This window comes from Petaurus breviceps, unplaced genomic scaffold (assembly GCF_028583685.1).
Source record: "Petaurus breviceps papuanus isolate PSGF00001 unplaced genomic scaffold, PetGlider_PUasm1.0 90919, whole genome shotgun sequence".
In the NCBI taxonomy this organism is placed as follows: domain Eukaryota; kingdom Metazoa; phylum Chordata; class Mammalia; order Diprotodontia; family Petauridae; genus Petaurus; species Petaurus breviceps.
Genome location: NW_027187378.1, coordinates 659,306 through 682,642, shown reverse-complemented (window position 1 = coordinate 682,642; position 23,337 = coordinate 659,306). Strand labels below are relative to the sequence as shown.

The 23,337-nt window shown below is 38.9% G+C and overlaps 1 protein-coding gene across 2 annotated transcripts in view; it reads right to left on the bottom strand.

The window, feature by feature from the left end:
- Positions 1–17,734, bottom strand: part of ANKEF1 (ankyrin repeat and EF-hand domain containing 1) — a 62,392-nt gene extending 44,658 nt beyond the window's left edge. Inside the window, exon 1 of one of the 2 annotated variants that reach the window (XM_069075406.1) lies at positions 17,328–17,734. In XM_069075406.1, the coding sequence (XP_068931507.1) occupies positions 17,328–17,711 (384 nt within the window). In that variant the 5' untranslated portion in view covers positions 17,712–17,734. The remainder of the gene's footprint in view (positions 1–17,327) is intronic. The other variant, XM_069075404.1, reaches the window with a different exon arrangement.
- Between the last annotated feature and the right edge of the window lie 5,603 nt (positions 17,735–23,337).

Sequence of the window (23,337 nt, the reverse complement as noted above, 5' to 3'; positions counted from 1 at the left end):
ACTGAATCACAGGTAGAACCCTGAGGACAGCCAAACTTCATATTTTACATGTTCCTTTACCCAATTCTATGACTCAGATCTTTCAACATAATCCCCATTCTCTCCTCCTTCACTCAGAGCTTGGAGGAAGGGGTGATTTCTTCTGGTCAAAGTCAACTTGCCAAGGTAACATGTATCAGTGGACGGATAACAGACTTAAAAGTCAAAAAGACCTGAGCTTAAATCCTGTGCCAGACGCTTGCTATATTACCTAGTTAAGTCACTTCTCGGTGCCTCAGTTTCCTATCTATAAAATGAGGGAGTAGGACTCAAGGTTTCTAAGACCAGTTCTAAATTTATTATTTCTTTATTTGTGCCCTTGATCCCAGTGGTATGCCGGTAAAGGTTTAACAACTGACTCTCCAAAAGAAAAAATGTATGTAGTATATATTTCTAGGCTTAATCTTTAATGTTAGCATTTTCTCCATTACTTTCTTAAGTCTAGAAATCAACCAAAAAAAATCAAGCCCTCATTTATACCATTATCAATTTTCAAGATACAACTGCTCACACTGAAAATTTAACCACTGGCTCCAATATAAGCAATATATAACCCAATCCTGTATTATTACCATCCCCTGATCCATATCCTCTGGAAGTCTGTCCCTTGGGTCACTCCCTCCTCACCCTATCTTAAATCTCTTAAATCACTGGTTCCTTCATTCCTGATATATTTCCATCATTAAAAAACCTCTTCACTTGGCCCTACTATACTGTCAAGCTATAGGTATGTATTTCTCCTCCCTTTCATAGGCAATCTCCTTTAAAAGAAAAGGTGTATACCCTTTTGCTTCCTCTCTCTAAACTCCCCCACACTTCTCAGGCCTTTGCAACTTAGCTTTCATTGATAATCACTCAAACGAAACCGCTCTTTACGGGTCACTAAAGGCATCTTTATTATTAAATCTAACAGCCTTTCCTTAGTCCTCATCCTTCTCGATCTTATTGCAGCTTTTGACACTGGTAACCATCGTCCAACTTCCTGGATAATATCTTCTTCCTAGGTTTTTGTGACATTTCTCTATCATGGTTCTTATATCATTCTGGCCTATTCATCTCACTTTCCTTTCCAGGAGCATCATCCATGTCCCATGTGTTTTGTATAACGGTACGCCAAGACTCTACACACTCTGCAGCTTCATAAGCTCCAATGGTTTTAGTTATCATTTCTATGAAGACAATATTCAAATCTACCTATCCAGCCCTCATCTCTCTCCTTAGCTCCAGTTTCATACTTCCAACTGCCTGCTGACTATTGACATCTATCCTAATGGACCACCGAAACTCAACATATCCACTACTGAACTCAATATTTTTCCTCCTAACCCATTCCTCCTCTGAATTTTCCTATTTTTATCAAGGACAAAATTTTTCTAGTAATCCTGGTTTACAACCTAGGAGAAATCTCTAATTCAGTAGAGACTTTCCATCATCCAGCATATTCAATCAGATGCCAAGTTTTGTCAGTTGTAATGCTATATATTTCATGTTCGTTCTTCTTTCCATTAATAAGGGAGCCATCACCCTAGGTGAGTCCCTCTTAACCTTTCACCTGTATTATTGTGATAGCCTCATTATGGGCCTCCCTATATCCACCCATTTCCTTCTCCAACTCATCCTCCAGATATTTGCCAAATTTAGATTTCTAAAGCAAAGGTCTAACCACAACACTCCCATGTTCAACAAGCTTTAGTGACTCCATATTGCCTCTAGGATAAAATAGAAAATTCTCTGTTTGTTATTAAAAGCCCTCACAGTGTGGTTCCAACTTTATGCATTGCTGCTCCACACACAGAATAGAAGGCAATGTGAAATATCTCATTCCACTGACCTGGAAAATAGATCCAGGGGAGATAATTTAAAAATTATTGGATTACCTGAAAGCCATGATCAAAGAAAGAACCTAGAAATCATCCTCCAAGAAATTATCAAGGAAAACTGCCCTGATGTTTTAGAACCAGAGGGCAAAATAGAGGTTGAAAGAATCCACTGATCAGCTCCTGAAAAAGATCCCAAAAAGAAAACTCCTAGGAATATTATAGCCAGGTTCGGGAATTCCCAGATCAAGGAGAGAGTATTACAAGCAGCCAGGAAGAAAAAATTTGAATATTGTAGAAACAATCAGGATAACTCAGGATCTGGCAGCTTCAACACTGAGGGATTGAAGGGCTTGTAATATAATATTCTGGAGGTCAAAGGAGATGGGATTAAAACCAAGAATCACCTACCCAGCAAAACTGAGTATCATGTTTCAGGGGAAAACATTCAGTGGAATAGAGGGCTTTCAAGTATTCTTGAGGAAAAAAAGAGTTGAATAGAAAATTTGACATTGAGATACAAGAAGCAAGAGAAGCATGAGAAGGTAAACAGGGAAAAGAAATCATAAGGAGCTTATCAAAGTTGAACTATTAACATTCCTACATGGAAAAACAATACTTGTAACTTGTGAAACTTTTCTCAGTATGAAAATAGTTGACGGGAATAGGAATATATATATATATATGTCTATATGTAATATGTATATATATGTGTCTATATAGGAGGGTATATGGGCAAATGAATATATATGTGAATGTGTGTATATATGTTTACAGGTATACATAGATAGAGGGCACAGGACCAATTTAACAGGAAAGGATGATATTTAAAAGGTGAAATTAAGAGGTGAGAGAGGAATATAATGAGAGGAGATGGGGAGAGACAGAATGGGGTAAACTATCTCATATAGAAGAGGCAGGGAAAATGGTTACAATGGAGAGGAAGAACAGGAAGGCAAAAAGGAATTGGTCAACCTTATTCTCATTGAATTTGGCTCGGGGAGGGAATGACATACACACTAAATAGGGTATCTCACCCTACAGGAGAGTAGGGGGGAAGGGGATGAGAGGGGGTATGATGGAAGGGAGGGCAGGCTGCGGGGGAAGGAAACTGGAAGCACACACTTTTGGAAAGGGACAGGATCAAAGTAGAGAACAGAACAAGTGGGAGTTGGGATAGGAGGGAGGGAAATATAGTCAGTCTTTTACAATATATCTACTATGGTAATATTTTGCAGAGCTACACATATACAACCTATACTGAACTGCTTATCTTCCCAGTAAGGGTGGGTGACAAGGAAGGAAGGGAATGAATCTGGAATTCAAAGTTTTAAAATCAAATGTTTTAAAAAATATATACATATACTATTATTAATACTATTTTACATGTAATTGAGGAAATAAGATATACAGGCCCTGGGGCATAGAGATCCACCATGCGCTACTGGAAAAGTTGAAGGGGGTATGGGAGAAGATATGGGAGAAAGCAGACTGGAGGAGGGAATATCTTGTGGGACTGCTATTTGGGGGCAGTGGGTAGTGGAAAAATGGGGAGAAAATTTGCAACTCAAAATCTGGCGGAAATGAATGATGTAAACCAGAAATTAATAAAGCATTTGGAAAAAGAAAAAAAGGAAAAGGACATCTTTCAAAATATAAATGTATTTTCAGTCATTTCTCCTTGTCCCTTGCCCTTGAACAAGGAATAATCCTCCTACTTGCATCTACTTGCATTCCAAGTACTCTTCTTTCTCCCTTGGCTGATGTCCCTCTTTCTTTACTCCTCCCTCTCTTATGAAATGATTAATTATCTATCCTGAGCTGCTGTAGAAGAATGCTGTTGATTGTGTATGTATTCTAAGTGGAATGAAAGGTAAAAAATAACCCTATTCTCTGGGAAACTGAAGCTGTTATCAGGGAGATTAGTCTTCCTTAGCAGGCTAAGAGACATCCCTTTATTTTTAGTTTGGCCTTCTTTCTTTGATTCACAGTTGTCAGATCCCTAATGACAGGTATGACTTTCCCAAGAGGTCCTATTTCTCTCAATCAAGAGAATTCCCCTAGAGGCCTCGTGGTCATTTTGCTTTGTGTGCAAATGTTGGCCTTCTCTCCCACAGTGGGAACTGTATATAAATCTGAGGCTTGATATAGTTTTGTAATTATCCAGTAAATTTCTGAAATTATCTGTTTTGAATTAGCAGAATAATGAGGGCTTACCAGCCTTAAAGCTTTATGGCCTTGATGGGTCCTATAGATTTAGATTTAAATCAACCATTGTATGTAATCCTAGAATCCCATTAAATTAAAATTCAGTTGGTGCTCTTTTCATTAATCTTCATCTTTCTTGATCTTGAATCATTTGATAATGTTGATCACTTCTTCATACTTTCTCTTCTCTAGATCTTCATGACAAGAGTTTCTCCTGTCTCTCTTCCAATCTCTCTGAATAATCCTAGTCTTTTTTATTGAATCTTCACCCATGTTATGCCCACTAATTGTAGGTATCCCCAAGGCATTGCTCTAGACACTCTTCTCTTTTCCCTCTATTTCATTTGGCAATCTTATCAGCTCCTATGAGTTCAATTAGCACCTCCATGCAGATGAATCCAGACTTGTATTTCATCCCTGCATCATTAACTGCCTTTTGGATATCTCAAGCTGGATATATCATAAGCCCCTTAAACTCAATATGTCCAAAACAGAACTTATTATCTTTTTCCACCAAACCTACCCTTACCCTAGCTCTTATACGATGTGCTTTTCTCTGCTCACAAATACCACCCTGGATCAGACTCATCACCTCTTGATTGTACTATGGCCTTCCAATTGGTCTCCCTGCCCCATTTCTCCCCACTCTAATCCATCTTCTCTGAGTAGCCAAAGTGATTTTCCTAAAGTATAGGTCTTACTATTTTGCCAACAACACTCCATAATCTGATCTCCATGCATGAAGACTAGGTCTGCCCATGCCAGACATATACTTCTATCTCATAACCACCTCTTAGATGTGTTGCCTCCTTTCAAAGTTCAATTCAGATACCATCTTCTCCATGAAGCATTCTCTGATCTCTCCAAGTTGTTGAAGCACCAATGCAATATTCATAGCACCAACCACGACTATGAATATGCCAGCAGTTTTGAATCACAAAATATAACAGATTCTCCATACATAAGACAGAAACAAAACATTTATCCAGACACCAGAAAGCCAAATATCGTAACACCAGAAAATCAAAGCCATCATAGAAAGAAAGAAGTTAATACACCATAACACAGCAGGAAGCCGCACCATCCTTCAGCCTTCCCACAAACATTTGCAATCCAGTCCTACCTGTCTCATTGCCTGTGTCCTCTCTCCCTGTCCTCTCTCTCCCACCATGCTAACTGCTCTAACTCCCAGCTTCCTCCCAGTTCTGCTCCACCCTTCAACAAACTCCTCCCACCACAGGCTCCATGTGATTACATTCGGCCTATTAAGGGGCAGGGAAGATCTTCAAATTCTTATTACCACTATATTTCTCAGTTCAGATTTCAACTACACAGAACAAGATGCCCCTCCCAGGATAAGTTCATTACTTCTAAACTCCCCACCATGCTTCTAAATTGAGCTTTGATTGACACCTTCCTCGGCCTCATCTGGGGCAGAATGCCAAACTCCCTCAATGCCTTCCTTTCTAGAGCATACACTGGATGCTCAGGGCACTCACTTTGCATCTGCTTTCCTACCTGGTTTTAACTCCACAAAACAAGATGCTCCCATGCTGCATATCCCCTAACTCCCCACTTTCCTGCCTCCTACTGTGTACTGTCTCTCCTCGTTCAATTGTAAGCTCCTTGAAAGCAGGGGCTAACTTTTTATTAATTATATCCCCAGAAATTTCACATAGTTGGCACTTAATACACGTTTATTGGATAGACGGATTTTTTCATCTTTATTTCAGTTTATCTTCTGATATATTTTTTCCTCATTCAACCACTTACTTTCTTATCCTGGATGTATTAATGTGGTAAGTGCATTAGCTTTTCAGTTTCAAGAAATTAGAGTTATCTATTTTATCTTTTACACTTGTCTCCATCTCCTGGTTTATCTCCATACTCATTATATTTTGCACATTCATACAAAACCGGAGCTAGAAGCAGCCTTAAGGATCATCTCATCCAATCCTTCAGTTTTCCATTAAGGAAACACACACTAAGAGTATAAGCAACCTATACATTGTGGTCATTAAGCTGGTTATTGACAAACTACAACTATTCATTTGACTTCCAGTTAAATTCTATCAATAATATACAAAAGAAAATTTTAAACAGGTTCCCAATTTTTTGTAAATTTTTTTATTTTAAACTTAAATACAAAATAAAGAAAAGAAAAAAGAAACAAACAAGTGCTAAAACTAAAATAATACAAAATAAAAGGGAAAAAAAAGAATTGCCATGTCTACAGCAGAACATGAGAGAGTATTCAAAATGTACAGCAATAAATTTTAATTTCAAGAAAGCCTATATAATAAATACTATGCATCGTGTTGAGAGCTGTCCATTTTTTTCTTTGCTTCCTCGTAGGTTTTCTCTTATTCGCTGCTGTGTATTTTTTACTTTGTTTTTCTCCCCTACCTCCCCTCTGCCCCCTAAAGGCTACAATAAGCATGGATATAATATACATATATATACACACACATACACACACACACACATATATATACACATATACATACAGACATATACACAGAAAGATATATAATAAACATACATACACATATTAGCACATATATATACTTAGATATTGATCATTGTAGTCATATGCAGATGCATTCATATGCATCTATGTAAGACTGTACCATACTTATTTATCCTCTGTTTCTCTGAGATTGGACAATTTCTTCCTTCATAAGTCCATGTCTTTCCATATTTTTCCAAGTCCACCAACTCATCATTTCTTACACCACAGCATCATCCCCACCTCATACTGTATAGTTGTTTTAAATAGTCCAAAACAATATTGATAAATATGACTGATACGTAGGGTAGTTTCCCTATTTTTCTCTTTTGATTAAATCTGTTGTAGCCTTAACTTTGTCTGAGATCATGATTAAAACCCCTGCTGCTTTTTACCTAACAAATTTTACTCCCGATCTTTACTTTATATTTGTGTATATCTCTCATTTCCTATCCCCCCTATTCACAAAAGAAAGTAACTGATGTAGTTCCAGAAAGCCAAGGGTAGATAAGAGAGATGATGAGGTGTTAATGTGTTAACACAGGTATTAACACTCAGTGATCCCTTTATGAAGTATGGATGCCTTTCTCTGAGTTAATCATAAAGGGCAACACGACTATATCTGGGTTAAACATGGGCCATGTTGTTCCTGGAAACTTCAGCCACTCCAGGCATTGGAGGTCAGTAGCTGCTTGTGAAACTATGCAGCACTGAAGGAGGACTACCTGACCAATGAAAAACATCATATCCATTTGGGAGCCGAGACACATATATCAGAAAGATGCAGAGACAAAATGGCTGTCATACAAGGCCAAAAGCAAATCTGAAGAGCATGTGACTTGACTGCAGAGAGCTAGAGTTATCTATGTACAGAAGAAAACAGAGGCTGGATGACCATCTGAGCAACATACTCAGCAGAGATGTCCCAAGCTCCAAGAGGTGCTTTGGGAGGACTCAAATGCAGAGAAAGGACAGAGAGGCCCTGTGGCACGAGAGCTGACCACTGTCTGAGTTTCATGTACTCCCCATAAATGTGACTCATACCATTATATTCTGAGCATATGCCTACTTTTTGCACAGAAGCAGCATGCATTTGTGGTAGAGGATTCTCCTCAGGTTTATAGGAAAGAATGTTTTAGATCTATGCCATCTTGGTAAATGTCTTGTGTCTAGTTGTTTCCTTGCTGATCATTATAATATGTGAAGCATACTGGTGAAGGCTCATGAGTTATAGTATTTTAAGTACATACACATGAGGAAATCACATACTGGCAAACAGATGAGCTAAACAATGGATGAGCTGAGGTATATCTTTCTTTTCTACCTCCTACCCCACAAAGAAATTACAAATACTTGAAAGTCAGGATTTATATGTAGGCTTATATATTTCTAGCATTCCTGGCACATCTCAGATATAGGAAGCACTTAATAAATTCAGTTGAGTGGCCTAGAACTAGGAAAAAATGTAATCTATAATCCGGTATCAAACTGGCTCCCACCGTGAAAGGAAAATAAAGGTCTTCCTAATAAAGCAAGAAGAAGTTTTCTGTCTAAATTAAGCACAGGAACAGTAATTCATCTTGATTTTGCATACATGACACCAGATGATATTCCTGTGAAATTTAGACACATTTCATATCATGAGCATCCATCTCAACTTCCACTATAAACTTCAACAATTTGTTAAGTATGACCCTCTCTTGGATGACTAACATGGTCTCACACTCTTGTGTCAGGTCCCCAGATAGTGGATGGTGTGGAGGGTTCTAAGAGTAACTCTGGGAGTGACTATTTCTGCCACAGCTCACAAACCCCCACCAGTGAATTTCCCACTGATTAATAATCAGTCAGTAGCCACAATTGGTTTACAAAAAATGCAAGGGCATTTATTGAAAAGGCATAGCAAGTAGTTACAAAACATTCCCTCAGTAAGTCTGGGATACAGGCTCCCACAAATAAGTACAGAATCCATGGGAAGAGTGGAATTAAATCTCTTCTTAAAGTCCCAACACTGAATTTCCAGGGTCCGCTCCTCTTCACAGCCTGATTCTTAATTGCCAAGAGTCATGAGGTTGTGTCTTCCTTCAGGTATTTCTGTATATAGTATGTCTCTATATTCTTAATTATGCATTGAACTTTCTTAAACCAATGAATCCTCAAACTGTTAGATGGAGTAATTGCAACTCCACTGCTAGACTGTTAGACACCATGATGGATTTGGTGGAGGGGAGGGGAGAGGAAGAAGGGGAAAGATGTTAGGAGGAAGGAATCATTTACTTTCCCTCACAACCTCTCTTCTATGTAGTTGTGCGTAGCTTGAGAATCCCCCAGAACTGTTCAAATTTGACAAAGACTTGGCAATCTAAAGCTCCCAAGAAATGGTCAACTTGTTTTCTCAAATAATGGAGTTCTTCTCAACCCAATCAAAGAGGTATTTGAACCTCTAAAAGAAATCAAGGCATAAAAGTCATCTTTACAGTTAAACACCTCATTAACAACTCATGATTAGATTTTGGGCCTTACTTTGTAACCACATCAATTAAGGTTGAGAATGCCCTCCTCCACATAAGTTTTATCAAGATTTTTTATAAATCACATGCAAAATTTTCAGTACTGGATTGAAAATCAGGGCAAATGAGGAACTAACATTAACAATTAATGAGGAATTAAAATTAACAACTTTACCATGACCATTTTGGGTGGCTTATAAAACACCTCCTTATAGTAAGGGGAAAGATAAATGAAGAATTTCAGTCTCTAACTATTAAGTCACTGAACTTCGTTTTCCAGTTTATTCAGTTTCATATAGGAGGAGTGGAAATCTTGTTATTTTTGTGAACAATTTAAGAGTGAACCTGAAATTGGCATTATACCTGCTAAACATTTATTTTTCAATTCAATTCAATAAACATTACCTGTTTTCTTTGTGAAGAGCATTGTGTTAGGTACAAGCAGAATCCCAAATTAGAAACAATATTGTCTTAACCTCGTGGAATGAAGTAGTGGAATGTAATACATATGCAAATAAATATAATAATTTTAAGTGGGTAATTAATTTTGGATTTTTTCAAGAAGGAGGGGAGGTCTCTATCCGTGATTTCATTGGTATAGGGAAATTCCAGTGAGGAAATGTCCTCTACTGCCAATGCAAATCAATATCATCTGCTATGTAATTTCTATGTACTCTTTCTTTTTAAGTAATTGGGGTTAAGTAACTTGCTCAAGGTTACACAGCCAGGTGTTTCTGGGTGTGGTACTGTCTGAGCCCGGATTTGATCCCCAGGTCATCCCGACACTGGGGCCAGTGCTCTTACTCTTTGTGCTACCTGGCTGCCCCTCTATGTACTCTTAAAGAGTTACCTGGGAGCACTGGGAAGTTAAACAACTTACTTGCCCAACATCACAAAGCTAGTATATGTGTCATCATTCATGTTTGTCCTTAGTTGTTGAAGAGAACCATGTCAGCAGGAAGGTCGTGTCATGACATGCAAGCAAACTGGATTTAAGGGAAGGAGGGCTGTACAGTCACCAGCCTCACTTTTTCCTTCAGAGTGATCTGGGTTCAGTGGCCACATATAGATCAGGACAACTGGAGACGGCCCAGGACACAATAGGAGACCTTGGTCTTTTGAAGCTAAGTTTTTTCAGGCATCTCAGTCTAACTAACAAATGCCCATTCACAGTGATTAAGACTAGGTAAGAAATGAGGCAAAGAATGGCCTATTTTACTTAGCCCAAAAAAAAAATCAATCTAGGAGGGGAAGACCCTCAGGGTTTGTGGTCAAAACAAAAACAGAGTGTTTTTACACTTACTCTGAGCCAAATAATGATCAAGTGAAGCTTAGGCTGGGGCCTACTGTTGGCCAGTAAATGAGAGATAGAGTGATTTGGATTTTATAAGAAAGAAATCTAACCCACAAATCCTGTGGGTCATAGGCAGTATTTGAACCCAAGTTTTTCTGACTCCAAGACCAGGCCTCCATCAACCACTCCATGCTGTCAATAAACATAAATTAAAGCTAGGAGAGCAAAGGACATTTTCAAATAAGGAAAAGTCTTCCTCAAATATCTCTGATGGAAAGTATTGAGATATAAAATTAGCACACATGGATAAGAACAAGAGCCACTGTCCAATAAATAAATGTTCAAAGGAAATACACAATTTTAATTGAATTTCAATTTTCGAAACTTTTTTTTGGTTTTTCTTTATATCCTCAGTAGTTAGCACAATACCTGGTACATAGCTAATCAAAAAGAATTAAAAACTATAGACAACAGTAGGAAAGATTGCTCCAATCACTAAAAATCTGAGGAATGTAGAATAAAAAGCAACTCTGAGTTTTCTACCAATACCCCCCAAACTGGAAGATGATGAGAGAAGACAAAATTGTTTAATGTTGGTGGAGTTGATATACTGTTGATGGGCCTGCATACTGGTTCAACTATTCTGGTAAAAATTTGACACTACATAAAGAAAATTATTAAACTGTTCATAATCTGACCTATAGATCCCACTGTCGACATATATCACAAAAAAAGTCAAAGGAAGAGAGGAAAGTCTCACATATACCAAAATTTTTTATAGCATCACTTTTTTTTGAAGAAGGAAAAAACTGGGGAAAAAAAGGTCATTGCCTATAAACTAGAGAAAGTCTGAACAAGTCGCGCTATATGAATACAAGGGAATTTTATTGCATCCCAAGAAGTTAAAAATAGGAGGAATTTAGGGAAATACAAGAAAGCATGTATGAAGGGATAGTGAATTAAGCAGAATGAGAATTCTCCATAGACAATGACACTCACAATGACGAAAGTGAATAGGACATTGAAACAAAGTCAAAGACTGTTATACAATGTCCAATTCTAGCCCAGGGAAGACGAACTATATCTCTTTCTTTGGAGATGTAGGGGGTTATGAGCACAGAATGTTACATATGCTGTCAGACAAGGTTTTGCTGTTGTGTTGCTTTTATTTAAGTAGTTTTTGTTTGTTTTTCCATGATTTAAGGAAAGGTTTATGGTATGGAAATATCTGGAAATCACTGTAAAGTAAAAATAAAAGGTATGAATAAATTTTAAAGCTGAAGATCATGAGAGATAGTGTGGTGTAGCAGAAATGGCACAGAGCTTAGAGCTGAAGAATATCTAGATTGCAATTTCCCCTTACTGGCTGTGGAATGCTGAGTGAATCATTCCACCTCTTGAATTTCCTCATCTGTAAAGTGGGGATAAAAATGCCTGATGCATTCCTCACCTCACAAAGTTATGAAGATTAAATGATCCCATATATTTTTACCCAGTTTCCTGACCCCTCCCTTTCAGTCCCTTTTGCAGAATCATTCTTCTCTTGCCAACACTGGATATCTCCTCAAATCTTCTTGGTATAGAGTTTCTCCTGCAGTGTTGTCAAATGTTCCCAAGGGTTATATTATAATATCTACTCACATAACTCCAAATCTGTATATGGGGTATCTTAGTGCCATTTTAAACTTATTGAAGCTTACACAGAGAAGCTAGGTGATCCAGTGGATAGCATGTCAGCCCTGGAGGAGTCAGGATGACTCATCTTCCTGACTTCAAATCTGGTCTCAGGCACTTACTAGCTGTTTGACCCTGGGCAAGTCACTTAACCCTGTTTGTCCCCAGTTTCCTCATCTGTAAAGAAATGGAAAAAACACTCCAGTATCTTTGCCAAGAAAACCCCCCAAAAGAGTCATGAAGAGTTGGACACAACAAAAATGAGCAAACAATAACAAAGCTTAAATCAGGGTACATACAGAGTACATTGGCAGATTAGATGGCAATGCCTTGCTTATCAAAGCTTAAAATGGCACTAAAACTTTTGGGACACTGTGTATCTATCCCAAATTTCTCTTCTGAATACAAGACACATATTTCTAATTGTTTTCTAGATAGAGGCTCAGGTATCCCATTGGAGCTTTAAATTTAACATATCCAAATATAAATGCCTAAATGCAACATATTTTCCCATAAACTATCCTCCCCTTATATGTATGTATAAACCTATATACATATATATGTATGCATGTGTATATATGAATTATACGGATTGCCAGAGATGGAGAAGAAAGTTAGCAAGTTTTGGCAACTAATTGTGGAGATTGGCTTACAGAGAGGAAGAAGATGTAAGAAGCTATGAACCTGAGTTGTGTTGTGCTCAACAACAATAATGACTACATATGTACATGCATATATATTTGTTTGTATGTCTGTATATATTAATATATCCACGCATATATTTGTACTATGCATATATTAATATAATTGTTGAGGGCAACACAATTCAAGTTCATAGCTTTTTTTCTCTTCCTCATCCCCATATCTCTAATTAGTTGTCAAAACCTATTGACTCTTCCTCCACATTTTTGACATTCATCATTTCTCTACTCTCTATAACATTTTTTTGAAAAGAAAATTTTTTTTTGCTTTTTGGAGGGCAATTGGGGTTAGGGGACTTTCCCAAGGCCACATGATTAGTTTTTGTGTTAAGTGTCTGAGGCCAGATTTGAACTCAGGTCCTCTTGACTCCAGGGTCGGTGCTCTACTCACTGTGCCACCTAGCTGCCCCAGAAAAAAAAAATTTCTTAAGCTACAAATTGTTTTCTCACTAAAAATACTTAAAGATTAATAGGCCTTAAATTATTTGCAAAGATAACTTGTTGAAGGCAACAATGAATGTGTTGGCAGCCACCCTGGGGATGCTGGGGTGCTTGCTGCTACACAGCCTAGCCATCAAAAGAGTTGTTGAGGGCAAGCCAATGGTGTGGAAATGCCTGCAATGAATGTAGAAGGACAGTAACCTGAGGCTGGTGGAAGCTTCACGAAGTGTCCTCCATCATAGCAGAGAGAAATGCTGTCTATGGATTCAAGAAAGACAAGAGTCTTGGGAGTCTGACTGAATGACTCACCCAGCAGAGAGATATACCTAAAAAGAACTTCATGAAAATTCCATGAAGGATGCAAAGGACTTCTGACTGAAGCTGCTGGCTGATTGTTAATGGAAAGCACACTGGCTAGGGTTCAGAAACAAAACTATTAAAAGTAGTTGGGCACAAAGTTATTTTTTCCTAGAATATTGAAAGAATCATAGTCACTCTTTGGGGACCCCAAATTACAAAGGCAAGGGCAGGTTGAGAAAGTAACCCCAGATATGGTGCCACATCGACGATAGGAACACACTGCTGTTTGTAGTTTCAGTTCTTTTGAATTTTTTTGGTAGCCGCTGAGCCCTTGTTCTTTGGAAAATGACTCTTGCAATATCATATGTCTATGTTAATTCTCTCCATAAATCTTGGATTTTTTTCAGAAATGTTTAATTCAAAGGTGTTCCTCCCCACTAATATATGGTGTCCTTTATTAGTCCCATTTTAATTTATGTTTGTAGGCTTCCTGTCATGGTAGACAGTGTGCTACCACCCTAATTCAGGCCCTCATTACTTCTCACCAAGATTATTATAACAGTTTCTTAATTGGTATCCATGATTCTGGTCTCACTTTTTCAAATCCACCTTTCATACAATTGCTACAATTGAAACTGAACAATATTCCTAAGGTTTAGGTCTGACCAGGTCACTACCCTGCTGAAAAATCTTCAGTGGCTAATAATTCCTCTCACATAAAATATAAACTCATTAGCCTTTAAGGTCCCACACAATCTAGCTCCAAACTCAGCATGGCATGCCTCATCTTCACATATGTCTAGAATGTATACCCTCCCCATCTCCAACTTTCAGGATATTAACCACCATCCTGAAAGGTGCAGTTCAGGTATAGCTTCTTTTTTAATTAAATAGTTTATTTTTAGTTTTCAACATTCATTTTTATAGGATTTTGAGTTCTAAATTCCCCTTTGCCCCCCCCAAGATGATATGCAATCTGATAAAGGTTATCCATGTGAAATCATATTAAACATATTTCCACATTAGTCACGTTGTAAAAGAAGAATGATAACAAAAAGGAAAAAACCAATAGAAAGAAAAAACAAAAAAGGAAAATAGTATGCTTTTATCTGAATTCAGACTCCATAGTACTTTCTCTGGATGTGAATAGCATTTTCCATCATGAGTCTTTTGGAATTGTATTAGATCACTGCAGTGCTGAGATCTAAGTCTAACAAAGTCGGTCATTGCACAATGTTGCTGTTACTGTGTGCAACATTCTCCTAGTTTTGCCCACTCCATCCAGCATATCAGTTCATGCAAGCCTTTCCAGGTTTTTCTGAAATTCACCTGCTCACCATTTCTTATGGAACAATAGTGTTCCATTATATTCATATACCACAACTTCTTCAGTCATTCCTCAATAAATGGGCATCCCCTCAATTTCCAAATTTTTGTCACCACCAAAAAGTTTCTATAAGTATTTTTGAACATATGGGTCCTTTTCCCTTTTTTATGATCTATTTGAGATACAGACCTAGTAGCAGTATTGCTGGGTCAAAGGGTATGCACAGTTTTATAGCCCTATGGACATAGTTCCAAATTGCTCTCCAGAATGGTTGGATCAGTTCACAACTCCACCAACAATGTATTAGCATTCCAATTTTCCCACATCTTCTCCAACATTTATCATTTTCCTGTTTTGTCATGTTAGTCAATCTGATAAGTACAATGTGGTACCTCACAGTTGTTTTAATTTGAATTTTTCTAATCAATAGTGCTTTAGAGCATTTTATATGACTATAAGTAGCTTTAATTTCTTCATAATGTATAACTTTTTCTGAGAAACTTTCCCAACTATACCCAGTTTTTTAGTTCTCCTAACAGTTCCTCAGATTTTCCTAAAGTCTGCTCCCTCAATCTTTCAACTCCCTACCCTACATTATTCTTATCTATGCATGTGTTGTATGCCTCTGGGTGAAATGAAAATACTTTGAAAGCAAAGACTTTTGTTATCTTTGTATGGCACAAGGATTCTTAACCTGAAGTCTGCGAAATTGATTTTTAAAAATATGTGTTGATAACTATATTTAATATAATTGGTTTCCTTTGGATTACTATGTATTTTATTTTATGCATTTAAAAAACATTAAAGGGCTCTATGATGTGTACTTTGCCCTATAGCATCTTCTCTTTACCCCTTCTAACTTTCTTATACTGCCAACTGGAAAACCAAGCTTAGCAGAATTGTCAAAAAGAAAAAAAAATCTCTAAATGAGGTTCTGAGGGGTCTCCTATGAAGTAATGTTTTAATGGAGAGCATTAACACTGGGTAACCATTTTCAGCTGTGGTCTAGATTAGGTGGATATTTGAGATATTTACTATATACACATAGCACTGTGAAGTATTTTTAAACTGCTTATGAATTTTGTTGAAATTCTTACTTTGAGAATGACTAAAGTGATCCTTCCTACCCCTCCCCCCACATCTTTTAACACAGAATAGAAGCATTTGGACATGCCAGGGAGGAAAAGCAGCAGTGATGTACAGTGGAATGAATTCAAGCAAAGCTTAGTTCCGAATGCCAGTTCTGCCAATTATAGCTATTTGTTGTTGTTGTTGAGTCATGTACCGACTCTTTGTGAGTCAATTTGGGGTTTTCTTGGCAGAAATACTGGAATGGTTTGCCATTTTCTTCTCCAACTCATTTTACAGATGAGGAAACCGAGGCAAACAGGGCTAAGTGACTTACCCAGGCTCACACAACTAAATACCTGCAGCCGGATTTGAACTCAGGAAGATGAGTCTTCCTGATTGAAAGCCCACTGTGCCATAGCTATATATCTATGGCAAAGTTTCTTTACCTCTTTGAATCTCAGTTTTCTCATCTGTAAAACAGGGATAATATATCCTTACTTATCTCCTAGAGTTGTGAACAACACACTCTGGAAAACCTGGAAATGCTATATAAAGACTTCTAAGATTTCATCAGTAAAGGCAGGTCCTCCACTGAAAAAGACTTCATGGGAGCAATCACAGTAGAAGTTTTTGTGACCAAAAAACTCATGATCCTGAAGCCAACTTGGTGATCAGCCTCTCCAGATTTAAAGGGGGCTGATGCTTAGATGACAATTATATAGTCAGTTAATCAACAGGTTCATAGTCAAAGTCTTGCCAGCTTGGTAGCACCCTTCCCCCCCCCCCCCCCCCCACACACAGATAACAAGATACAGACACTGATACACACACATCTTCTCCCCCAGGGTTATGCAAAGTTTGCATAAGCTTCAAAAATGCATGATTACCATCACACCAGATAGAGAAGTTACAGCTGTTCTTAGTGGAAGATAGGTCGTGAAATTTGCCAGACAATTCAGACAATTCATCGTGCTATAAATGTTGGAACTCACTGAAATGTTATCTTCAGCTTTTCAAATACCACTAAAATTGAGTAGGGTTCCATCTCCTGTTTGACCAATGAGAGATGTGGGCAGGCAAAGCTCTTCCGGCAGCGGTCACCCTAGGATTCACCCTAAAGCACTGTGTCCATAATTCCACATAGCTCAAACTTTACAAAGATATATTGTTCCACTACTGTGTGTCCCCCACCTCCCAGAGAGGAAGCTCAGGCATGTCCCATGTAGTCTCAATTCACAATCAATTGACACAGGGGCTCAGTGTGGCAAAGTCCCTTAAATTTCCCTTTTCCCAACCTGAAGTCCTAGTTTTAAGGGTGAAATCTGAATTAAAAACAAACAGAAAATATGATGTTTAAGGAAGTGGGGGAAAGGTGAATAAGGATCTCAAGGGGAAATTTTTGCAAAGGAACAACGGAAAAGCGGTGTAGCACTTACCTCTCCAGTTCTGTCTTGCTCTGGGGACAGCGGCCAGCAGGGCTGCCTTACCCTCTGAGGTGGCCGTCCCTGTTCGTTCCTTCTCTTCTCTCTAATTTTCCCAGCACCAGCTTCAGTCTTTGAAGCTGGGCTGGGCACCTCTTTGCTAATGATGCCACCGATGGCAGGACTGGAGGTTTGGAGTTGTGGGTAAGAAATGAGGTCTCTATCCTTAGGGGACAGTTTTCTGGGAGCCAGGAAAAGGGGGTATGTTGGAGGAAGGGGGGGGGGAATGGGGACGGGGACAGGGGACAATTGTTCGCCTTGGCCACGCCTCTGGCTACCATAGCAACCAAACCTAGAGTGCACGGCCACGGAGCCATGCACGCCTAATCTCAAAGGCATGCAACCAACCACTCACACTCTCCTTACACGCCCCTCCTCCTTGGTGGAACACGAACTCGGGGTGCGGGTTGAGTTGCGCATGCGCGTTGGGACCACCCTCTCCCCGCCCACTCCAGGGAAAGAGAAACGGGGGCGTGCGTCTGCACCCTCTGGGGTGGAGAGACTCGACCGTACGGGGCGGAGCGTGTAGGTGTTCTCTGAGACTCCTGGGCCATTGCTGTTTTATGATGCTGCCTCCATCTCCTGTCTCCTTCCCTGCCTCCCGCTCCAAAGCTGCAAAACTTTGCATTTGTAGTCAGAGGTCCGGGGTTCGAGGTTTGCCTCTGACATTTTTTTTTGCGTAGGATTTTGAGCAAATCAACGAACCACTCTGGACCTCGATTTCCTCATTAGTTAAATGGAAAGGGTGGGACTAAAAACACTTCTAAGGTGCTTTCCTGTTTTAGGTCTATAATTCTATAGCCCCCTCTCTCTATACTCTCTATTGTCAGGAGTCCCAGCTCCACCCCAAAGCATCGGGATTGCACAGTGAAGTAGGTAGGCAAGCAGGTGTCCTGCTACATGTATCTGCTCTGGGCCCTAAATCTCCTGTAGGCCAACCCACTTAATCCGTGGGGGAAGAGGGGCTCATGTTATTTACTGGTGAGCACCTTCCTGCTCTCTATTATCAGTTTCCAAGAAGTGACATCGCCAAGGGAGAGGATTAGTATTCTGCTTTTCTCCTAGCACTAGTGGATATTCATGGACTTTGACATGGTTTCCAGACACCTTAGCTTTAGAGGGTCCATAACCACACACGTATTTATTAAAGTCCTACTGTGTGACAGGCATGGTGCTAGACAGGAGATGTAAGTACAAAGAATGATACAATCCCTACTCACTAATTTATATTCTAATGAAAGACAAGAAGATTTGATATATTTTGATATATATATACACACAGATATTATATACACATAATTGGGAAGAGAACAAACTTAAAGTGAATAAATACAAATACATACAAAGTATTTCATACAGAAGAGTTTGGGAAGGAAGGCACTAGCAGTTGGGTGATGAGGGAAGTCTTGGTGCAGAAGATGGTGTCTGAGTTTTATCTTAAAGGGAAAAGACAGATTATATGTGATGGAGGCGAGGTACATTCCAGAAATGGGGGAAGGTCAGTGCAAAGACAGGGAAGCTGGAGAAGAAGCATTCTAGGTGAGAAGTATTCTGAGGGAAAGTCAGTTTGGTTGTATCACAGAATTCAGCAGGGGAAGTGATATCTACTGAGGCCAGGTTTTGTAGAACTTTAAACAGAGATGTCAATATTTTGTCCTAAAGTCACTAGCACTGATTAAGTAGGGGAAGCACATGGTCAGATCTTCATTTAAGGAAAATTACTTTGATATCAATGTGCGGAATGTACTTGAATGGGAGAGATTTGTGGAAGGTAGGTCAAGTGAACTAACGATAACCGGCCATGGAATGATACCTGTGTCAATGCCTAATTGACTTATAAGATAAAGATACTATTGAGTTATTTGAGGAAACAACCCAGTGGACAAATTGCTGGGCTTGCAATTCAAATCTCCCTTCCAATATTATTAATTATATAACCTGATGTAAGTCACTTAATTCTCTAAGCCATAGCTTTCTTGTTAAGATCAAAAGGATAGTAGTTTTCCTGTCTGGGTTGTCGTAAAGACCAAATGAGATAACAATATGAAATACTTTGCAAACTTCACAGCCATATATAAATATCAGCTATTTGTGGAAACGCTTTGTCCTTTTTGAAAGAGAATTGCTATACCCACTTAATATTTATAAGCGACTTTTTTCATCACTTTTAATCCTTATGAATGTCACTCGTGGGATGAAAAAAATCCCATTTTATTTCCTGCTCTATTTTTCAATGATAAAAACAAACAAAAGATTCATTTTACTATTAAACGTGAAAAGAATTTCCACAGAGAACAAAAGCATTCTTAACTGAAAATTTGTAATAAAAAAGTAGTTTCCAATGGGTTTTTTTTGTAGAAATTTGCTCAAAGAACCAAAGTTAGTGAATTATTAGTGCTTTAATAGAATTCTGATAGATCAGAGTTAAATCTAACTTCAGAAACTTACTAGTCATGTGACATTAGGTAAGTCATTTAACCTCTGTATGCTTCAGTTTTTCCTCTATAAAATGGGGATAATAGCTCATATATAGTCCCACCTTTAATCACAGATGAAGTTGTGGCAATCCTTCCAATAGTTTCTTGCTTGATCTGCTTGCTAGTAAAAGTGCCAGAAAGAGATGGGTATTTGGGGAAGCAGACATGTAATTTTGGGAGTACTGGGTCTGGGCCACCCCTGCTTCCCAGATCTGTAGCCAAATTCTATAGTTCTCTCAATATCCCATCTGTTCCTGACCCTGAAATAAAATTTCCCTGGAAATTTTACGTACTCAATCTTTGTCCAACAAGAAGTTCCCCTGTAACCCACCCACCCACCCACAACCCCCTTCCCTCACCAACTCAGTAGTTGGAAAAACATTAGATAGGCACACACTTAAGTCCAGATCTGTGACCTAGGAGGCCCTGAGGACCCAAGTGAGAAGGCATTGTGACACATTTGGCCTAATTACTACTTGCTTACCCATTTCTCCAGTTGTTTTGAAGGTCCACTGGCTAGGAATGCATTGTATAGCTCAATACTGTATAGTAGGGTAAGATGTTGCCTGCAGTGTTGACTGGAAAAGATGTATACCACCTTCTGCTATAGCCCTCTTGGTGGATCATAAGCTAGAAGTCCCTGAACTTAAGAGATGTTTTGAGAACACTGGAGACCAAGAAGTTACTTCCCAATAGATCCTACAATTCTGCCCTGCACCTGCTCTTAGGAGCTCTGACTCTAGGAGGATAGATCTACCTATCAGGCCAGTGACTGCAGGAATCTCTAAAAAAGACAACAGAAGTGTGTTTGGACCTCCATCTCTCCTACTAGACAGCTAGTATGGCTTTTCAATTACTGAACATATAGAACCATCACCAGCCAGGACTGCTATTTCCTTCACTTAATAAATTATCAACTGTACTAACTGTAAATCAAGTATGAGCAGCTTTTCAGAAGAAGGCTACTGTGAACAACTTTTAAGGTTCTGATTACACAGTATAGTGAACACTCTATTTATTCCATAACAAATCAAAGCAAAACAATCACAGAAAGTCAAAATACAGCATTCAAACAACTTATCACTAAGATGGCCACATAGTTTTCACCACAGTGGTCCCAAAGTTTTCAACAAAGAACAATCATTTACTAACTCAAGCATTCAATCATCTTGATCATTCAATCATCCCTAAGGAGGTTTGCCTCCTCAAGGGACACAAAGTACAATAGTCAAAGTTCTTCACTTATGGGGTACACTAAGTTAACTCAATCGGACACTTATTCAGTCATTAATCACTAAGTACAATCATTTAATCAATCAATCAACTCAATCATTCACTATTCAATCATCAGAAAATACACAGACCCTCCACCCTTAGGTCACTAGTAAATTACAATTTCATCACTACTCAGTACCCATGGAGAGGTATTTTCATCTTGACTTAAGGCAGGTAGCTCCTACCTGAATCCACCAAACAGTCACCTGGATTCAAAGGCAGACAGCTCCCAGTTCCTTGCCCAGCTCTCTGTGCAAGTTCTGCTCCACACTAAAGTTCACAGTGTCCAGTCCACCCTAAATCCTTCACAGTCTCTGCTCTGGGGAAGTCAAGGCTTAACAAAGCCACAAACAGGTTTATACAAAGTACCAGCATCACAGGTCATGCTTCCTCTGTCTTCAGTAGCTACAGCTGGCCCTCAGAAATCCTCAGTAGCTCCTCAGCAGCTCTGGCTGGCCCTAAACTCTGATTGGCCCTTGGAAATCCTTAGCAGCTCTGGCTGGCCCTCGGACTCAGCAGGAGTTTCAGCTGGTTCCCAGAATCAAAATCACTTCATCCGGGTTCTCCCAATCGAAATCATTCTCTCCAGCCTGGGGGCGGGGAGGAAGACGGTTCCTCAGCCTCCTCAGCTCCTCTTCAGCCTCCCCAGGGCCAGCAGCTTCTGCCTCAATGGAGCTTGCTCCAAGATGATCTGTCTCTCCCTTTCTGGGGCTTCTCCTTATGTATACACAGTATTAGCTTCCTGTTTCTGCCAACCCCTTCCTGTTACATCAGCAACAGGGATTCATACCTTTTGTTTCCTTAAAAGAGGCTTGATTAATTACTAAGTGCTAAGTACCTGTTATTTTTGCCAATACAAAGGAATCTTCAAATTCAAATTCCATTACCATTACACTAACTTATAAGGGGACTGCATTTCTTAGAAGCAGAAACTCTAAACTGGATGTAGGATGATGACAAATTATAGGCAGCTTTCCCAATCCTGGTATATGGGTTATGTGAATTTTAGGATGTGGCCTTTAGCTTTTCACAAATAGTTTTATGAAGTTCCTGAACTCAATTTTCTAGGTCTTTTGAACTGGGGGTGGAGTGAGATAATAGTTGCACTTGATAATATCTTTATGTATATTCCTTTCAGGCAGAATTGACCTAGACATCTTCTATAAACCCATATCAATCCTGACTACCTGACTATTTGTATAACTAGAAAATTACTCATTTGACCAGGAGGAGTTTTGATTTCTGAGACAAATAATGGGCCAATTGGGCATGATTTTTAGTAGGTTCACTTTCACTATCATCTCTATTCCAGCACACCACTTATTGGACTGATTCATAGTATTAAAGAAAAGCCAGAATTTGGCTGAATTGGCAATTAGCTAACAAAATAGACACTCCTATATAGCTCTTGTTAGTAGAAGGTAATCTATCTAATCCTACTATATCTGATCCATCAGCAGTAGGCATATATACTATATATATGCTATATACAATTTTAGGTATCTATTCTCAAAGCTGGCATGACTCATACCTAGATGGGTGGAGGGTCTTGACTTCTCTACAGCCTTTGATATTGTCAATCAACCCTCTTCTCAATACTCTCTTCTCTTTAGATTTTCATGACTGCTCTTTCCTGGCTCTTCTCCTACCTGACTGACTACTCCTTCTTACTCTCCTTTGCTGAATCTTCATGCAGGCCATACATGTTAACCATGAGTGTCCCTGAAGGCTCCATCCTGGGCCCTCTTCTCTCTGTGTACTATTTCACTTGGTCATCCATCAGATCTCCTCTCAAATGAATCCCATTGATTCAATTGTAATCTTTATGTAGATGATACTCATATTTATTCGTCCAAACCTAACTGGTCTCCTGATCTTCAGGCTCACATATCCAACTGCCTATTATATATTTTCAATTTGATACTTCATAGATATTTTAAATAATATTTTATTTTCCCCCAATTACATGTAATAACAATTTTTAACATTTTTTTAAGTTTTAGGTTCCAAATTCTAACCCTCCCTCCCTTCCTTCCCTCCTTCCTCCCTGAGAAGATAAGCAATCTGATATAGATTATACATGTACAATCATATAAAAACATTTCCATATTAGTCATTTTGTGGAAGAAAACTCAAAATGAGAGAGAGAGGAAGGAAGAAAGGAAAGAAGGAAGGAAGGAAGGAAGGAAGGAAGGAAGGAAGGAAGGAAGGAA